Consider the following 18,939-nt stretch of genomic DNA (forward strand, 5'->3'; position numbering starts at 1 on the left):
AAAGGGATAAAGCATCGTTTAACACAATCCATATTTACTGAGTCTGCATGTGAATAGAACTGCTCAGGATTTTTGACACATTTCCCTGTAATGAAAGAAGGACTAGAAGACTCCAAGCAGTTGTTAAGTTCCACCAATAAGCTTATTTGTAAATACATAAATATTAGCAGAACATTTTTTTAAATTCTTCAGTCAAAGATATTTGTAAAAATGATTCCTTTCAGAGTTGGAACTACGTTTTTCAGGAGGAGGAATGAGGTTATGCACAACTAGAGTAGACACAGAATAGTTGTAGTATAGAATATATATAGAGCATGATGTTACAGAAACATAATAAATAAACAAGGCGGTGCAATGCTGCTACAACCCCAGGGTTCCTCTTCCTGTTTTCCAAAAACAGCACATCCTCAAGTGGAATTTATTCTACTTATAATACAGCAATTTGCCAGCAATTACAGTTTCCTCACCCGCCTCTTTTTTCTACTTTAATAAAGTTATTAAAAGAAAGGCAGCTTGTCATATCTGGAGAAATCTATCCTGTATATATTTCTGTCTTAAAAAGCTGATACTTCTCCCATAAATATTCAGTAAACATCTTCTACGCTTGAGTACATGTTTTTCTTTGAAGTGAAGTGAAGTGAAGTGACATACAGCTAAGTACGGTGACCCATACTCAGAATTTGTTCTCTGCATTTAACCCATCCAAAGTGCACACACAGCAGTGAACACACACACCGTGCACACACACCCGGAGCAGTGGGCAGCCATTTATGCTTGCTCAATGGCACCTCAGTCGTGGCCGGCCCGAGACTCGAACCCACAACCTTAGGGTTAGGAGTCAAACTCTCTAACCATTAGTTTGGTAAATAACATCACCGTTTTTCATCTTTATTCACTTGATTTATTTCTTGTAGTCTGAAAGTTTTCACCATACACTATAGAACCCTAGGATATATAGGACCGAGCAGCACACCGTGTCACAGAACCCAGACTACCTAAAGGAGATGGTTAAAATTCGGTTGAATTGGAAACTGTGCTGTGATTCCTATGAATGTGAATGCAGCTTGTTCTCGGATTCACACTTCAGAAGTAACTTGCGCATGTGATGACATTATTAGTTTCCACAACACACATCTATCACGAGTGGGAGGGAACTGTTGTGGGAAGCAGAAGAAGTGTGATGCCTTACTGCGTATAACAGCACCAAAACAATAAAAGAGAAAAATATGGTGAGTCACATTGTGTTCTCCATGCATATTCTTGGTGACGTAAGACAAAAGCAAATACACTGGACTTCGAATCAAGTGAGTCTGAAACCATACCAATGCTGCAGGGGCACAGGGAATAATCACACTCGGATTCCAACCGCGGCAAACAAGTGCAGTGTGAAAACCTCTTTAGAGTGAATTTTAAGTAAGACATATAGTGATACATTCAGTGGATAAAGATAGTGGTGAGAAGTATTCTATATAATATTCATCTTTCTTATTATCTAACTCATTACTTATGACCTTGCCAGTGATTCCCTCTGAGCAGCTTATTAGTCACCAGCCTCAGTCGGCATTTCCTGCAGTGATTCCCTACAGAGCAGGAACAAGAGCCGTCCAACTACGAAGCCTAGTTCAGGAACTGCAGGGCACAAGCTGCCTTTTCTCACAATCTAACACCACACCATAAATCCTCGCCTTCTTTATTATTAGAGAAATCTCACAGCATGGTCTGGGTGATTTTATTAACACGGATACAAAAGCTATTGGCAGGGTCAGAGGTGCAGCTCGAACAGCATGTTCCTGCCATGACGTCTGTCCCCAGGTACAAATCCACGAGAGAGCAGAACAAAACCTGCACATGCAGAGCTACCTTCGCAGCAATCCGTGCTAAAAATAACACCATAAAACAAACACAGGGCGAGTGGTCAGGTGAATCTGCCAAGTATGAGCTAATGTCACCACGCAGGAGGGCAAAAAATCCTCAACCACACTCAGAATTAAACTTCAGCAGGTGCAGATGAGTAATGCAAAATGTGTGGGTCCTGTAAGCTGATCCTTACGCAAGCAACATTTCAAGAGAACATTACAAATATCTGTACAGTCAGATCAGCTGGACACACCTCTGTGACACGGGCTGAGCTTGAATCATCTGAAATCCGTAACCAGAAACATTATTTTGGTCAGATCCACATCACAGAAATGTGTCATAGTTCATGTATCACAATGCCAAATGCACACTACACCAACTGCTCTCTGTTATTGTATCCTTCCATAATGACTCCAGTTAAACCATATAATTTTGTTTAGTTAAATATTTTGGTTTACAAGCAGTTACCAAGTACTGGTCTCAGTCAAAAGCAAGGGAACTTCATCTTAGAACTTTTTTTCTTACAAATAACCCAACAGAGTTCATATTAAAGGAACACACAGTATAAAAGGTCCTTGCGTTCATATTTAAAAATGTGGTCTCGTATCAACCTAGAAATGAAAGACATATCACTAAGTCTTTCTTGCATATTGTTGAAGCATGGAAAATTAGAGAATATTAATAATTAATAACAATAAAGCAGTGATTTTTTTTTACCATGAATATAGTCTATTTTAATTAGTATTGTAGTCTTTATTTTAGATGTTTACATAAACCTGTTCCAGTAATGTTCAGGAATGAATTATCATCATCATAAACAACTATTTTAATCTGTACATTTTTTTAAAAAACAGCTGAACATATATATAAATAAGGACAAAAAAAACCTCTGCAACCGAGTTGCAGACCTCTGTGTCCCCATAGCTATGTCCATAATATAAAATAATAGCACACTGTTAAGACCATCGCGTTTTTATCTAATCGCTTTCAGCACCAGAAAAAGAAGACGAGAGCATCAAAGAAATGCTCAGTTGTTACTCTGAGGTCTAGTCCCTTGGACCAGTATCAGACATTTTCGAGGCCCAAGTTTCATGAAATATGGATCAAGTGAAACACTAGTACTCCACCCAGGGACGCAGTAACATCCTGTTTTCAAAGAGCATTCGTTTACTAATGAATGAAAGGCTTCAGTACTACAGCATAAGAATATTATTTACAACCTGCTGTGTTTCTATTACTGCTGGTTGCTAATTTGCAAATAAATAGCTTGAGTGCCATAAAGACATAAACCATATCATTCAAAAAACTACACCTACAAATATATTTGGAATCCGCATGCACACACATTTGTCATTTATATTCTCTTGTCAGATCTATGAAATCTATGATCTATAAAGTCTATGAATATGTTTATATGATAAGATTTTTTTTAGTTTAAGCATCTGGCTGGGTTGCCAGGTTCCCATTTTTTATCCACGCTGTTGTTGTGGGATGTTTTGGGGTTTTGCACGGTTTGATTAACTTTGTTTTATTTATTTACAAATCATGCAACACAAATACCTCCATATACACCTCACTGTCAAGCAAAATCATAGTTTTACAGAACCTTCTCTCTCAAGAACACTTTTGTTGTAAATAAATCAAGGCGAATACCTGGACATCTGTTTCACCACTGAAGGCACAATAATCCACAACATTAAGAAGAAACTTAATGAAACATAGCCTTTATGTCTGCCATGTCATGTGATGACAAATATAGAGTGACTCCATGCCTGTAGGCTAGACAACATGGCTGAATGCTCTATCTTATTTCTTCCATTCTCTCTTTCAATAAAAGAAGTGCAGATGTTGACTCAGAGTGCAGGCATGCAGGAAGACAGCACACACAGCCGAGTGTATGGCAGAGATAAAGTTCAACATTAACAAACACATCAGCTGAAGATTCCTGTCTGAGCTGCTGTTCAACCATACGCAACTTACAACTACATCATGTAACTCCATATTTACTGTCAATAAATAACTAGCTCCAATCCCCCAGTATTCAGATGGTTTAGAGAGGAAAAAAAACCCTGAACAGAGCTTTAGGTTGATGGTATCTTAAGTCCGGTGTGATATATTCATCGATAGAGACTTAAAAGCACTTTTGTACATCACTCTGTATAAGCACTTCTGCCAAATGCCTTAAAAGTGTAAATGTAAATGTTGGATCTATAGAAGCTGGTAGTTTGTCAGTGAACACATATTAAAAGCGCTGTATGAAACTACAATACCAATCAAAGGAACAATACAGTATATGTTTTTCAGTCACTTAAATGTAAAGACATTCTGTTAAAGTTGGAATTTTGCTGGAATTTGTATCTGTTTTGTCTACTTAAAAATAAGTAGGTTTTAATAACAAATAAATTGTTTTACCCAAATAAGTAGTTTTCATTTATATCAGAGAATACTTTCATATGTGCTCAGCATTTGGGAACTTGGTAAAAACCTCCTGGGTTGAAAAATGCCAAGAACCTGCATAGCTTTCTTAAGAATACTGTATAGAAATCAAATAATATGATAAATCACATATATTAAATAAATCCATATGTGTCATTTCATAGCGTTCATTCATTCATTCATTTTCTACCGCTTATCTCAGGCGTCATTGGGCATCAAGGCAGGATACACCCTGGACGAAGTGCCAACCCATCACACTCTCATTCACTCACGCAATCACACACTACGGACAATTTTCCAGAGATGCCAATCAACCTACCATGCATATCTTTGGACCGGGGGAGGAAACCGGAGTACCCGAAGGAAACCCCCGAGGCACAGGGAGAACATGCAAACTCCACAAACACAAGGCGGAGGCGGGAATCGAACCCCCAACCCTGGAGGTGTGAGGCGAACGTGCTAACCACTAAGCCACCGTGCCACCCATTTCATAGCATTATTGTCTTGATATAAGTATAATAGTATAAAATAGTAAAAATGAGGAGAACTTTGGTAATGCATGGTAATGTACTTCATTTAATAACACTGAAAATGTTTTAAATGTGACAGGGAAATGCATACATTTTATTGTAAACAATGTTTTTATATAAACAGAGATAAAAGGTTAAGTTATCCATCCATCTGTACATCTTATCCTACATAAGAGCCTATGCCAGGGGAAATAGGGCATAATGCAGGAAACACATTGGACAAGTGAAAGGCACATTCACACACACTGCAAACAATTTAGAGATGCCAGTCAGCCTACAACACACATCTGTGGACTCGGAAGGAAACCGCCAAATCATGGGGAGAACATGCAAACTCCACACATAGAGGATGGAGGTGGAAATCGAACCCCCAACCCCAGAGGTGAGAGGCAATCATGCTAACCATGTGTGTGTCCAACATGAGGCTGGATCCTGGAATCTGACAGCTTTTTTGAAAAGAAGAATTTACCAACTGAACCCTTTTGTCATTAGATGTGGGAGTTCCCTAATGCCAGGTATAAAAATAACGACTGTGGAGGAGTTTACAAGTCATACGTTTTGGCTTTGAGTACAGATTTTACCATTCACAGTCAAATCTTTCACCATCCACACACAGGAATCATCATATACTCTCATTACTGTTAAACTACAGTTTGAAGTTTATTTACTATTTATTTAATACAAGCTTCCATTAAACCAATTACATTACTATATTTTTATTAGGTGCCTTTGCATTATTAATTCTGAGTGTGTTCCTGCTTAAACAAACCTTTGGGGTTTTTTCTTTGCATTAGTGATTTTCAATTCATTCAGTATTTTTAGTTTCCTGTTTAGACCTCTGATATATCATAGCAGTATATGCATGCACATGTAATACAAAACTTATATAATTTTTAAGGATACCTTTGACAACCTGCGATCCACAGTATGCCTGGCAATTAATCTCACTAGCTTCATTATTTTAGGTGTAGAAATAAGCCACTCCCCCTTTTAATGGCAAAAACATACACAGTTTCAGCAGTGCTGGTGGAGGCAGTGGGAAGAAGTGGTGATGTAGTAAAGTATGAAAAGCATGAACTGTGTCTTTACTGTTCATGTGTTTAACAGGAAGCTGCAACATCCAAATGTCCTGAAAATCTCAGTTTGTGTGTGTGTGTGTGTGTGAGAGAGAGAGAGAGAGAGAGAGAGAGAGAGAGAGAGAGAGAGAGAGAGAGAGAGAGAGCGAGTAACTGAGCACAGCTAGTACTGTCAGTGATCAGTGTCTACACTCAACACAACAGTCAACACAGTGGTATTAGTTCAAATTTACAGAATACACACACTATACAAACAACATTAGTCAACAGTCAAAGCTATGAATCACTCATTTACATTCACACAGGAACACAGCAAAGCACTGAGTCAAAAGATTTCAATCATACACAAGTCTCACACTGGGACTGACATGTTACCTCTGAAGAACGGTGCAGTGAAAGAAGAATTAGAACTCTTCGCTTCCACCTGCCTCCCCTGACCTGGAGATCTCCTCCGCTTCCACCGCATCACTGTACGCATCCGAAAACACACACACACACACACACACTCTCACGGACAGCAACAAAAACTCACAAACATTCCCATGTTGCTCGATGTGTAGCAAGAAAGAATGTTTTATTTCCTCCTTCTGCTCTGCAACCTAATAGAGTTTATGTCTAAGAGAGAGCGAGAGAGAGACAGAGAGACAGCGAGAGAGAGAGAGAGAGAGAGAGAGAGAGAGAGGATGCTGCATGCATCTCCCCCGTCCCGTTCCATCTCTCAGTCTCTCTTTCTCTCTCTCTTACTCCCTTACTCAGATCAGCTATATCTCTGTACATACACACTGCAGCAAATTCTGCAGTATTAGTTGAATGCCACATCTCTCTCTCTCCCTCTCTCTCTCTCATATACACACACAATCACTAGTAAAGGCAGTTACATCTTTTTGCAATCCAGTACTTGAGGCAAATATGTCTAAAGGTTCTATAAACACACAAGAGTCTCTGTTTATGGTATTATTACTACACAGAGGCCATATTGCTGCAAACTCTTGGTTTATATTTATATAACATATCTTACACGCATATACAGAGAAAAACAGCCAATTCTCAAGCTCTTTTCTATTTTTTTCTTCCTTACTTTCCTCCCCCAAACACAACAGAGAGTGAAAATTAGCAGCGAGGGGAGCAATTTTACAGGGAACAAATTTATAAGCTCCAGCAGTGAGAGATTTTAAATCTAGGTTGCACTTCACTTCTGGGTGGTGATTCAGTGAAAATAACAAAATGACAAGGCAGTAACTAAACAAAAGATGAGCAGCACTCGTATATTTGAAATGTTTACCAACAGACGTAGTAGAGGAATGTGGAGCAGCGAGTGTGTACATACGGCAGGTCCGGGCAGGGCGGGGCTGGGAGGCCTGGGGCGCACTGGAATGCAGGGGTGCTTTCACACATACGGTCCCCATCATGCGAGCAGAATTAAAACTCAGCGTGAGCTTCAGAGGCGGCACTGTTTGTTCTCTTATTGCCCACTCACACCTCACTTCTCGTGCTGAGTAATGAAATCTGCCAACTCTGAAATCTGCAGCACCATAACTGCATCTATTCCATATTACCATATCATCTAGTGCATAGCGACATTTTTCCAGGCATTATTAATGGTGCTTTCTCATAAAATACAGCTAGAACATAAAATAAGATGTTATAATGCAGGTATATCAAATCAGAGTAGCAATAAAGACATGACTTCTCTTTAAAGGACCAAATGCAGGCACTCATATAGATCTAATCAGCAATCAGACTGTCCACGTTCCTCTTCTCTCCTCTCCATGTTTCATCTTTGTTTTGATTTCTTGCCCCTCCCTTCAAACCTTTCCCTCTTCTCAGAGTCCACAAGCATCTGGAAATAATTCCCCAACCATTACCACAGACAGACTTGGCCTGTTTGTTGATCTTGACAAGGAGTTATTTTATAATTAAAGATTCATTTCTTTCCTTGTTAATGATATATTGATAAATCAACCTCCCTCAATCATGACCAGTCACAAAAAAAACTCTTTAATACTGAGTGTTTCTTGAGGGTTTTTTGAATGAATGATGGATCTGGATTCCTTCCTTTTTCTAGTTAAGAAACCTTCTGCTGTATTTTTTTTAAATCTCCTAATCAACTTTGATTCACGTCTCCAGACAGACTACTGAGCATTTGAAACAGTATGCAATATTTCACACATCCTGCTAGAAAAAATAAAAATATGAAACTGCACTTAAGATTTTTGTAGTTCGACGTCCCTTCAACTGTCCGTTTCCGCTACAGATGCAGGCATGTCGAGGTGAGTGTGGCTGATTTGTAATTCCCATTCCAGACAGATGTGCAGGTACTATTTCAGATTATACACATCATTTCTGATAAATCTAAGGCCAATATTTCCATCCAAACAGCCATACGACTGTAATTACAGGGCATTGAGATGGTGCCTGTGACATTTCACAAGGCAGTGGTGCTTCCTCTTGTCCAGAATGTCCTCATGAAGTTAAATTAAAAATATTTTATGTTTCCTATTAGATGATATGAGCCAACATCTGTCTTCATTGTATTTGACCACAACAAAAACAGCAATGTCAAATGTCAAAGCACTGCCATTTTATTTAAAAGGACAACAATAAATGTGCACTTTTGCATATTGCAGCTTGCTGTTTACAACCAATAGATTGTCTGATTGACATATAAGGTCCTCCTACTATTCTAAAGACTATAAAGGCTCTGCGCTTTCAAATGTTTGTTTCTGTCAGCTTACAGAAGCAGTTCAATCCATTTTAAAAATATAACTAACCATATCAGAAGATCCCCTTCCCAATGCACCCAACTTCAGACATGACTCAGGGATCCACAAAGTTCACTCCAGTCAAGCAGGAGCCACACCAGACTCCACCTGGGTTGGAATGAAAATTTGCACCTACACTGGCACTTACTGGATGAGAATAGTCTCTCCTGATCAAATCTTTCCTAAGGTTTATAATATTCAGATGCCCATTTCTTTAGAGATGAGATTTATTTTACTTGTACTCACTCACTAGCATCTCATCATGTGTAAATATGCATAAATATGGTTGCGCTTGTATTAAAAAGTCCCTCCAGGATATCAATCAGTTTTTTTGTGTGATTGTTGCAGCCAAATCAATGTTGTGATGCAACAAACCAAGTTTTTTTTGCAACTTGAAGATTGCTTTATTTTGCAGGAAAAGGCTTCATCTACCAACTATGAAGACTGATATTTAATTATTTTCCATGAAAGCTGTATTATTGTTTGATGCACATGATTCAAAGTGCACTTTTGATGGGTGTGTGTTGTGATGCCACATGAAACGTCTTGGCCCAAATATGCAGAAAATCTGGTAATTTTGAGAAATTACAAAGCTCCTTACAATTATGTTACATGTCACATGATGCTTTTTAATGAATACAAGGCATTGGACTAATGATTGGAATGTTGTGAGTTTAAATCCCAAGACCACCAACGTGCCACTGCTGGGCCCCTGAGCAAGGCCCTTAACCCTCAATTGCTCAATTGTATAAATTGAAATAAAAATGTAATTCATTTTGATAAGGGTGTCTGCAAAATGTAAAATTTTAGTTAATTAATATACTGTATATGTATATATTTCAATTTGCAAATGTATTTCTCAGATAATATTTCTGTCCACCTTGTATTCCAAACATCCAGGAATTGCTTGTAAAGTGAACAGAATTATGGGCTTGTCTTTTCTGAGAAGTCTACAGGCGTGACTGCTTTAACAATTTGCCAAAATAAGGTACAGATGTCTGCTCTGAATAAATCAATGTGATATTTTTCAATATTGCACGATATTGGTGCAGTGGACATGAGTGTATTCAAGTGCATGATTTTTTCAAGTTTCAAGTTGTTGTTGTTTTTTTGCATATCAGCAAAACAAGTTAGCTCCTGTAAATAATTACATTATAGGAGCTATAAACTGCTGCATGAATAAGTTAAAAAAGGAAATGATGTAAATTACAGCCAGTAGTATTGGCATAGAAGATTAATCAACACCTTCAGACCAATCAGATTCAGGAATTCCATAATGCTGTAGTGTTGATATACTGCATGTGAAGTACAATGCATTGTGTCTGGCACTTGGGGTAAGCCTTAGCTCGGTGATTAAGGTGTTGGACTGCTCATAGGAACGTCATGAGTTTGAATCCGAGGGCCACTCAGCTACAACTCCTGGGTCCCTAAGAAAGGCCCTTAACCCTCATTTGCTCAGCTGTATAAATGTGATAATATGTAAAAGGGCATCTTCTAAAAATGCCATAAATATAAATACACATATTTTAGGAGCTAATACTGAAACAGTACAGTTCACTAAGCAATGTGTACAGCACATGACTTCATCTAACTGAAATTATTGTCTTAAGTTTCAAGAAATCTTTAGGCAGAACCTCTTTTTAAAATAAGATTTCTTTTGTCTTTACAGATACATCTGCAATATGGTTATATACATTACACATCTTTGTGCTTCTTGCAGATATTATTATGCAAACATAATGGAGAAATCTGTGTGTGTGTGTGTGTGTGTGTGTGTGTATGTGTGTGTGTGTGTATTGGTGGGGAAAGGGGGGTAGGGAGATGGGTTCCTAAAGGAAGCATAAGCCTGGTCTCTCTGATGATAGAAATCTGAGAGGAGTGGACAGAGTAAACATTGACCTGGATCCAGTGTGTGAGAGTATGATTTTTCCAAAGGACTGTCAAAATATGAAGAAGAAGAAGGAAAAAAAAGGGAAAGAAAAACAGTATTTTGGAAAGTAATGGAAAACCTGATGCAGAACCTACAATAAAAAAAAGAAAGAAAAAGAAGCGGAAAGTACCTACAACATTCCCATCCACCTGATTGTTCTCTCTGCAGTGTATTTTACTGTGCATGTAGGAAGACAGGACTGGGGCTATAAAAACTAAAGCAAAAGAAATTAGATTTAATCAGAATAGTTGCCAAGTAATGATTCATGTGGTCTATGTTCATTTCATCTTGCTGTGGCATGCACTGTCACTTCACACCATATGTTTGCATCAGTGAGTTTATTAGTAGATCAACAATTTTTTCTACCCAATATTTTTTTAATATACAGAGTATCACAAACATGCAAGATAAACAAGTCAGTAAATCACCACCCTGAAGTTGCTGGGAATCGAACAAACTATTCCAACACCAAAACCTTTTTTTTTTGTAATTTTGGTCCTTATGATTCTGAATTGCAAAACACATGAGGAACCAGTCCAAGGTCCAAGGTCACAGAGGACCTGGAATCTATTTTGATTTAATCATTAGATCATTGTTGGGGTTTTAGGCAAATGATGAAGTTTGACAGGAGTGTTGTAGGTCCTCCCAGACTCAATAGCTACCTCTTGGGTTGTTCTAGCTTTAAGACTGTATATTGCAGGAGCATAACGACAGTCTGTTACATTGTTAAAGCAATGTGTCAGAGTAGGGGTGGGAAGACGGCTGTGTTGCAGAGCTACATGGTCTGTGTCATAAGATCCAGAGCCAAAGACTGAGCAGCCAAGAGAATCTGAGGCACTGCCCAGAGCCTGAACGAGTTGCAGGAAGAGGAAAAACAATCACATACTGCACATGTTCAACATAAAACACACATGGTCTCCCTTCTGTATAAGCCATGTGACTGGGTGCATACAAGCACACAAAGCCTGGACTGGACAGAAGTAGATAGAAGCGTGTTGTTATGAAACTGGTCCCTGAGGCGAAATGACTTCATGATCACGCAAATGTGCTTACTGCTACAGTCAACATGAGAGTACAGCCATGAAAATCCCACTCCCATCGGTCAATCCCAAACATGACTTTCCCACGGGATGCTTCAGAGAGAGTGTGAGAGAGAGAGAGAGAGAGAGAGAGAGAGAGAGAGAGAGAGAGAGAGAGAGAGAGAGAGAGAGAGAAAAATAGAGAGAGAGAAAGATAGAGCGCGAGAGAGAGAGATAGCGCGAGAGAGAGAGAGAGAGAGAGAGAGAGAGAAAGATAGAGAGAGAGAGAGAGAGAGAGAGAGAGAGAGAGAGAGAGAAAGAGAGAGATAGATAGAGAGAGAGAGAGAGAGAGAGAGAGAGAGAGAGAGAGAGAGAGAGAGAGAGAGAGAGAGAGAAATGAAATGAGAGGAAATGAACCTGTTGCGCAACTTTTTTTTGTGCTTGTCTTTACTACTTTGGACAAAGCATGAGAAGAAGGAGAAAGCAGTTGCTAGAGTCTAATGTAGCACTGCTTTAACTTGTTTTTGAGACATTCCTGTGCACATGATGCCTGAGTTCAGCTTGACTGAGCTTCTCTTGGCAGCTGGAACTCCGCCACGGCAACCAAATTCCCAGCCAACAGAGCAACAGTGGTGCAAAAATGATTTAAATTATAGAAAACGTTCTGTGGTGCACAAAAGGGGACTCGGGCACACGGCCAAGGCAGGAAGTTGTTAATAGTTTCTTCTGCATTTCACCTGAATTTATCTTTCCCACTAGAATGATTTTCCTTACTCTGTTCAGACACTGCCTAATTTCCCCCCTCTCTCCCAGTCAGTCTTTCTTTCTTCCTCACTCATTCAATCAACTCAGAACTTTTTTCTCCTCACGTCTCTCCATCTCATTATACTCTAAAGGAAAACTCCAGCTTTCAACCTCAAAATCGTATTCTATTGAGAGCTCAGGGTTGTTTTTCTTTTGGGGATTTTTAGGCAAATTCTTCAACAAATTATGTCCAGCAGAACTCATGCTCATTAGATTTGGCTAGTTTCAGAGAAACTAAACATGTTTTCAGAAAAGGGATGACATGCAGAAACCTGCAGGTGCACAACATATTACTGGTATATTAGTTGAATTTAGAAACATGAAATTAATCATAGTCCTCATGGGCATTTATTAGTTGCATAGTTGCATTCGCAGACATTTTGCCTGTGGTAGTGAATGAGAGGTCATTTCTGTTAGGTCTGTAACTCCATACTGAATTATTTTTCGGTATTTTAAACACAGGAATACAACAATGATTTCCTGACAACTAGACTACACACACACACACACACACAAACACACCAGACGCTCTACTTATCCAGACGAAAGTTAAAGTAACAAGTCTGCGTTATGTCCAAGCCTCCTGTCACATTCATCTTTAGGCCTTTTACTCTATAAATTTTAATCCCGAGGCTAGTTTCTCTTTACTGACTTTAAGCTTGAATGGACTAAAGACTGTAAATGCTTCAGCATGGAAGAAAGAAAAGTTTTTAATTATTTTAAACTTCACATTAAAGAATAACAAATCTTTGCACTCGTCATGAGACACTAGCACCGAGACGTACATCAATACTTCAAGAATACATTTTTTTATTGAAAGGGTGTCTATATTAGTTATAAATATGGTCCTAAGTCCATTAAGTCCAGTGTCTGAGAGACCTAAGACCTTCCGTCTGTATATTGTTTGTTGGCATTATTTGGCTCGATCTGGCTCCTTAGACATAAGACGCACTCAATATAAGAGTTTTATGCTACAAGGAAACATTTCTATCCTGATGGATTAGTTTCTTCCAAGACTGACTCTGCCCTATCAACAGAGCATGAAGGCTCACTGAATGGTTTGATGAGAATGAAAATGATAAACGTCATAAGATATAACCTTCACAATCACCGGCTCTCAAACCAGGTGGAGATCTTGGACAGATGTGTAAGACAGTGCTCTCGAACACCATTATTAAAAAAATAACTGAGGGTACATCGTTCAGAAGAATGACATTCATGGCTTCAGGACAGCTCCAAAGCTTCATAGAGGATCTACCAAGAAGCTATGTTTCACTCTGCTTCTGAATTGCTCTCAAATTTCTAAAATATTTTTAAGCAGTTTCTCTTAAGACGGTTGTTCTTTAGCAGTCAGAATATTTCAAAACAACATAACTATAAATATCAAATAAATATAACATTAAATATAAATACCACTCTCTATGATTTTGCTTGGTAAGCTTGTCCTGAATAAATGAAGGAAATCCATTTACCAAATGATCTGCTGCTTAATTCATTTTTATTGCTTATTTTTGATTTTATTTTTTTTTGCTTATTTTTTTCTGTCATCTATACCATAATGTCCGAAAAGTCTCCATATGCAAGTGAACACTTTTTAGCAAAATGTTTCATAGTTCTAGTTTATAATACAGAATACTTTAAGACAGCCTTTAAGAACACCTTTGAAAAGGGAAGACTGTATTAAAATCATTCTCATGGCTGAGGTTACAATGGACTTCAACAGGAAACATGACAAGCACATCACACACTACACTGCTGCCAAACTGGGAGTGAAAGTTGGAAGAGACGACTTTGTGTGTGTTTTTTAAAGAAATGGCCTTCACACTTATAAGAGCTTCTGCTTGCTGCCACCCAAAGAGTTTCTCCCATGAATAAGCAAATGTCCCTTATATATGCCTAAGCCTAGTCTAATACATATCTTAACAGTACAAAAATTAACATCTTGATAATGTCAGATTTATTCAACAGATTCAGTGAAAATGATTCCACAACTCTGCTCAAGGCTAAAGATTACAACACAAGGCGTTTCGTAAAAAACTGATCTATCACGCATTATCTATGTTGTGGTGCTGACACAAACGTTTAGTTGTCCACTTAAGAGCCATCTACCAAATACGCATTAATCTTTATTTGAATCCCTGCTTCATTTTTTCCTATAGTGCCCTACATGGCTGTTTTGCTAAAAGGAATGACCAGCATCCTTTAAAGAAGTAGAGTTGATTTCACATTCATGTTTTTGTGTATATGTTACGGCTAAGTATAACACGAAGGGATAACTGGCCGAATTTAAGCTGCTCCTTCACCCCATGTCCTCATCAAATGCTGACACACAGTCTCCAGAGGGACATGAACTCCAGTTACTTTGCTCTGAAGAAACAATCGTCGCTGCCAAATAATCTGCTGCATTTCAGGATCTGATTTGGTTATCTAGAACTTTTCAGAGCAAGGGATTTTCAGACAATAAGGCCAGGACCCTGAGCAAATACAGGTGGGTTATATTTTAACAAATCTAGTCTAGGCCTAATCATCATTCTTCCATTCATTAGAGAAGCCTGATTAACTCATGCAGATGCACTGGAGTATACTCGTGGTGATGCTGGACTGCATCACAAGGCCAGATGTGTGGGATTAAGGGGACAAAATTTGAGAGTTGCTTCCTTTACTAAGACAAAAGGAAGCGGACAGAGGAAATATTCTGCTCATCTTCAGCTTAGCAACACAGAGTAGCGTAGGAGGCATCATAGTGACTGCATGCCAAAACAGTGGAGCCAAAAATGAAAAGAAGAATAAACACATGATTGATTTGACAGATGAACCTGATGGAGATGAATACGCTACTAGGCACGCCTCGCGCAGTTTGTTTGCTGCTGATTATTATCTGACAAGAGTCCATTCAGCAGGATTTCTGGATGGCTGTCCAGTGACCTCGGTGTCCACACAGATTTGTCTTGTTCATCTGCGTGAATCTCTTGCTTGTACTGAACTCCAAGACTATTCTAGGTCTAAATCTTTTGTGGACCCATAATACAGCCTTGTGGCATTTCACTCTCCCTGCCTGGAGATTAGTTACAATGGAAAACCCACTGAAGCCAATACATGTAAACAATACAGCTCTTGATTTTCATTAACACCACACTGTGACTAGCATCACCAGTTTGTTAGGACACTATTCATTCTGCTTTATACCTTGTATTTAATAAATAACTAAAAACATATAATAATCAAATAAAAAAAAATTTAAAAAAAAATAAACAAAGCAGATATAATTGTTACAACCTACAACCAGGAAAAAAGCCACAATTATCAGTTATAATGTCTATAAATAAAGTCTAATAACACCTAATGCTTATCTAATTTGGGGTTGATTGTGTGTAAAGCACTAAGACGTTCAGCTGTTAGTGGCTCTATCCCATGGACTAGAGACTGAGAGTCTTATTTAAGGAAGAAGACTTATTCTGGTGCACTCATGTGTTAAAGTCTGTTTGGGGCAATAGAAGCACGTATTCACTACTGTTGCTCACCTTTTTGAGCTCTGTTTCTCAACAGCTGTATCAACAGTCTATAATAGATCTTAGAAGTTCATGGGGTAAGAGAGCTTTATGTATTGCATCTGAGGCTATAAGACAACAGTCTCATTCTGTAAACAACCACATCCAGTCGTGCCAAACTGCCAGAAAAGTCACGCGCTCACATAGTTTCTGTCTCATATGCCAACATAGCGAAGACATTTCAAGACAAAACAAACTTGGACTCTGTTTAGCGGTGTAACAAGTGACCCAGCAGAACTCAGAGGTTTCTGCAAATTGAAAGTAACAGCTCTTGCTTACTCTGTAGCGGTGGCTTGCAGGCTGCGAGTGTCGAGACGTGTCTTTGCAGGCTGATAACTTTGTTCTCCAATGTTCCCGAGCGATGGCAAATGGACGCGATCTCTCCTTCGAGTTCCTCCAGGATGCTGACCGACTGCCTGCATAAATCGGAGAGCTGTCTGAGGATGGAGCAAAGGCTGAAGCCGCACACGTCCGCCAAGTCCGTGACCGACGCACCGCCGCTCCTCAGCGCGCTTTTGCACACGTCCTTAGGCGCGATGATGCGCTTGCAAAACGGCATCTTCTTTCTTCTCTGTGATCTACTTCAGTGTTGCAGTTGGTTAGAGGGCTGATCAGAGCCCGATCTCCCCGAGCTGAACTCCGTCTAGCGAGTACAGTGCGGGCATCTTTTTTGCGTTGCAGCTGATTGTCCACTGCGTGGAGCTCTGATCAGTCCGCATGAGTCCAGAGAGAAAGCTGCGAGGGAGGATTCAAAAGTCAGCGGCTTTACAGGAGGATGCAGACCAGCCACAGGTACAGGACCTGCAGCAAAAAAAAAAAAAATACTACTACTACTAAACTAAATAGCATGTCAGATATCTGACCTCTGGAGTACAGAATAACGTGTTTTTGGACGTAGATCCTGGAGCTGCCGTGCTATTTTGACACGTTATTTGATACAGATAAAGACTCAAACACATCTGAAAGTGTGACACAGTCTCGTGTGAGGGATGCTTTTCATTGCTTCCTAATTAAACTTGAATCACTTTGTCTTTCTACTTCATCCTTAACCTTGTGCGCATGTTGTGGCTTACAAACACTTAAAAATACAACGTTTTCCTGTTTGCAAGCCAGATGTGGAAATACAGCAGTTCAGACTATCGGTGCTGTAAATATAGAGATGAGTCCATGGACAGTGGTGAGAACAGGAACCCAAAAAAAACAAGGATTGTCAAGAGAACAGAAATGATCCAGGACGAGGTACCTGGTGCTTTGCCCTTTTATTAGAGTGTCCAAAATTCTTGCTGGTGCTCCTGGTTTAGACAGAAGAGTCCACTGGTATTACAAAGTAATCTAGTGTCTACATCTGCAGTCTCAATCACACCTGAACAATTCGTCCTGCAGATCAGAGGATTTTTTGTGGCATTTTGCAACACATCACTTGTTAGATGAAAAAGTAAGCTTGGCAACATTAAGTTTTAACAGCTGCACTCCAAGACCGTAAATTCCAACACTGGAAAAAATACACCTAGGTTTTGCAGTGGAAAAAAACGTCCTCCAATCCTTATACTCCTTCCTCCAGACCAGATGTTGGCCCCTCCCAAAGCTCACATCTGCTGCATGTGTGCACCCCCACCCAAAACCATAACTTGGCTCACCTACATGATTTGTTCATCTATTCATACATTTCCCAGAACTGAAGGTTGCAGAAGGAGTTAAGCTGAACAGCACTGAAGAGGAAGAAGAAGAAGAAGAAGAAGAGGAAGAGCAGGTAGATGAGCAACATGTCACCCATATCCACTCATCTCATTAAGCATATTTCCATCCATGCATGACTTTATGGAAGTATGTCATGCAGAGATATTGATCAGAAACATGTGGGGGAACCATGTCTGGCTGCTAGTGAAACATGACTGTCTCCATTGTTCCAGGTTTCCCCACCCCATTACGCACAGGCCAAACACGCAGGCAGAAATACTCCTAAAGGACCTTGAGCGTGAACACACCCCCCCTCACTGAAATACCATTTTTTCTTCACTCTGTGTGCATATATAAATGTGATTCTGAAACCACATAGCTCATGTGTAATTAAATGAAAGTGCTGTTTTATTTTGCACAAGGGGGAGATGTGAGCAGTGCACGAGCAGTGCTGGAGTCTGGCATGCCTCATGTTTTATTTTCAAAGAGCACCGTTGCACAAAATGTCCTTAGTCAGGTCAGATCCGTTAAAAATTCTGCTCTCAAAATAGATGCACTTAATCAATAATCATACATACACATTTAGGACACCACATCACAACCATGTAAATGTGATTATGAGCACAAAGTGTAAGAGAGTAATGAAAAAAATGCATCCTAATGCCATCTAGAACTAGAAGCATTTATAGTAAACTCAAGGACACAAGACACTGTGTAGGTGTGTGTGTGTCTTATTTTGGACACAAGCCCCAACAGTGTGTTGGACTGGGATGAGCCGAGCCATGCTGCAGCACTGCGGACCATCAGGCCAAAGGCTGCAGGACAAACAGGCTGAAACCCAGCAGGACCCATATGGCCTGGAGAAGAGCCACAGCCAAGTAGAACACACACATTCACATGCAAGTTTACACCAATTAGCCATAACTTTAAAGCCAATGACAGGTGAAGTGAATAGCATTGATTATCTTGTTACACGGGCACCTGTCAAGGGATGGGATATATCAGGCAGAAAATTAAGTCACATTGAATTTGATGTGTTGGAAGCAGGAAAAACAGGCAATATGGGATGTTCCTGGTATTCGGTGATTAGTAACTTCCAAAAGTGGTGCAAGGAAAGACAAACAGTGAACCGGAGACCATGTCATTGATGTTTGTGAGGATTGAACTGTAGTATAAAATGCTGGAAAAGTTAATGGCTTAATAGAAAAGTGTCAGAACACACATTGAATTCCAGCTTGCTGCCTTGCCACAGACTGGTCCAAGCACCCATGTCCTCTGCTGAAAGTGCCTAGAATGGGCA

General features: G+C 39.5%; 1 protein-coding gene across 3 annotated transcripts in view; it reads right to left on the bottom strand.

Moving 5' to 3' along the window:
* The window catches only part of nhsl2 (NHS-like 2), a 68,522-nt gene extending 51,848 nt beyond the window's left edge, over nucleotides 1-16,674 (bottom strand). The window contains exon 1 of one of the 3 annotated variants that reach the window (XM_060874700.1): nucleotides 16,242-16,674. In XM_060874700.1, the coding sequence (XP_060730683.1) occupies nucleotides 16,242-16,521 (280 nt within the window). In that variant the 5' untranslated portion in view covers nucleotides 16,522-16,674. Of the gene's footprint in view, nucleotides 1-6,274; nucleotides 6,377-16,241 lie in introns of those variants that run through there. The other 2 variants (XM_060874701.1, XM_060874702.1) reach the window with 2 other exon arrangements.
* Between the last annotated feature and the right edge of the window lie 2,265 nt (nucleotides 16,675-18,939).

The sequence above is a fragment of the Tachysurus vachellii genome, chromosome 7 (assembly GCF_030014155.1).
Source record: "Tachysurus vachellii isolate PV-2020 chromosome 7, HZAU_Pvac_v1, whole genome shotgun sequence".
Taxonomy (NCBI): domain Eukaryota; kingdom Metazoa; phylum Chordata; class Actinopteri; order Siluriformes; family Bagridae; genus Tachysurus; species Tachysurus vachellii.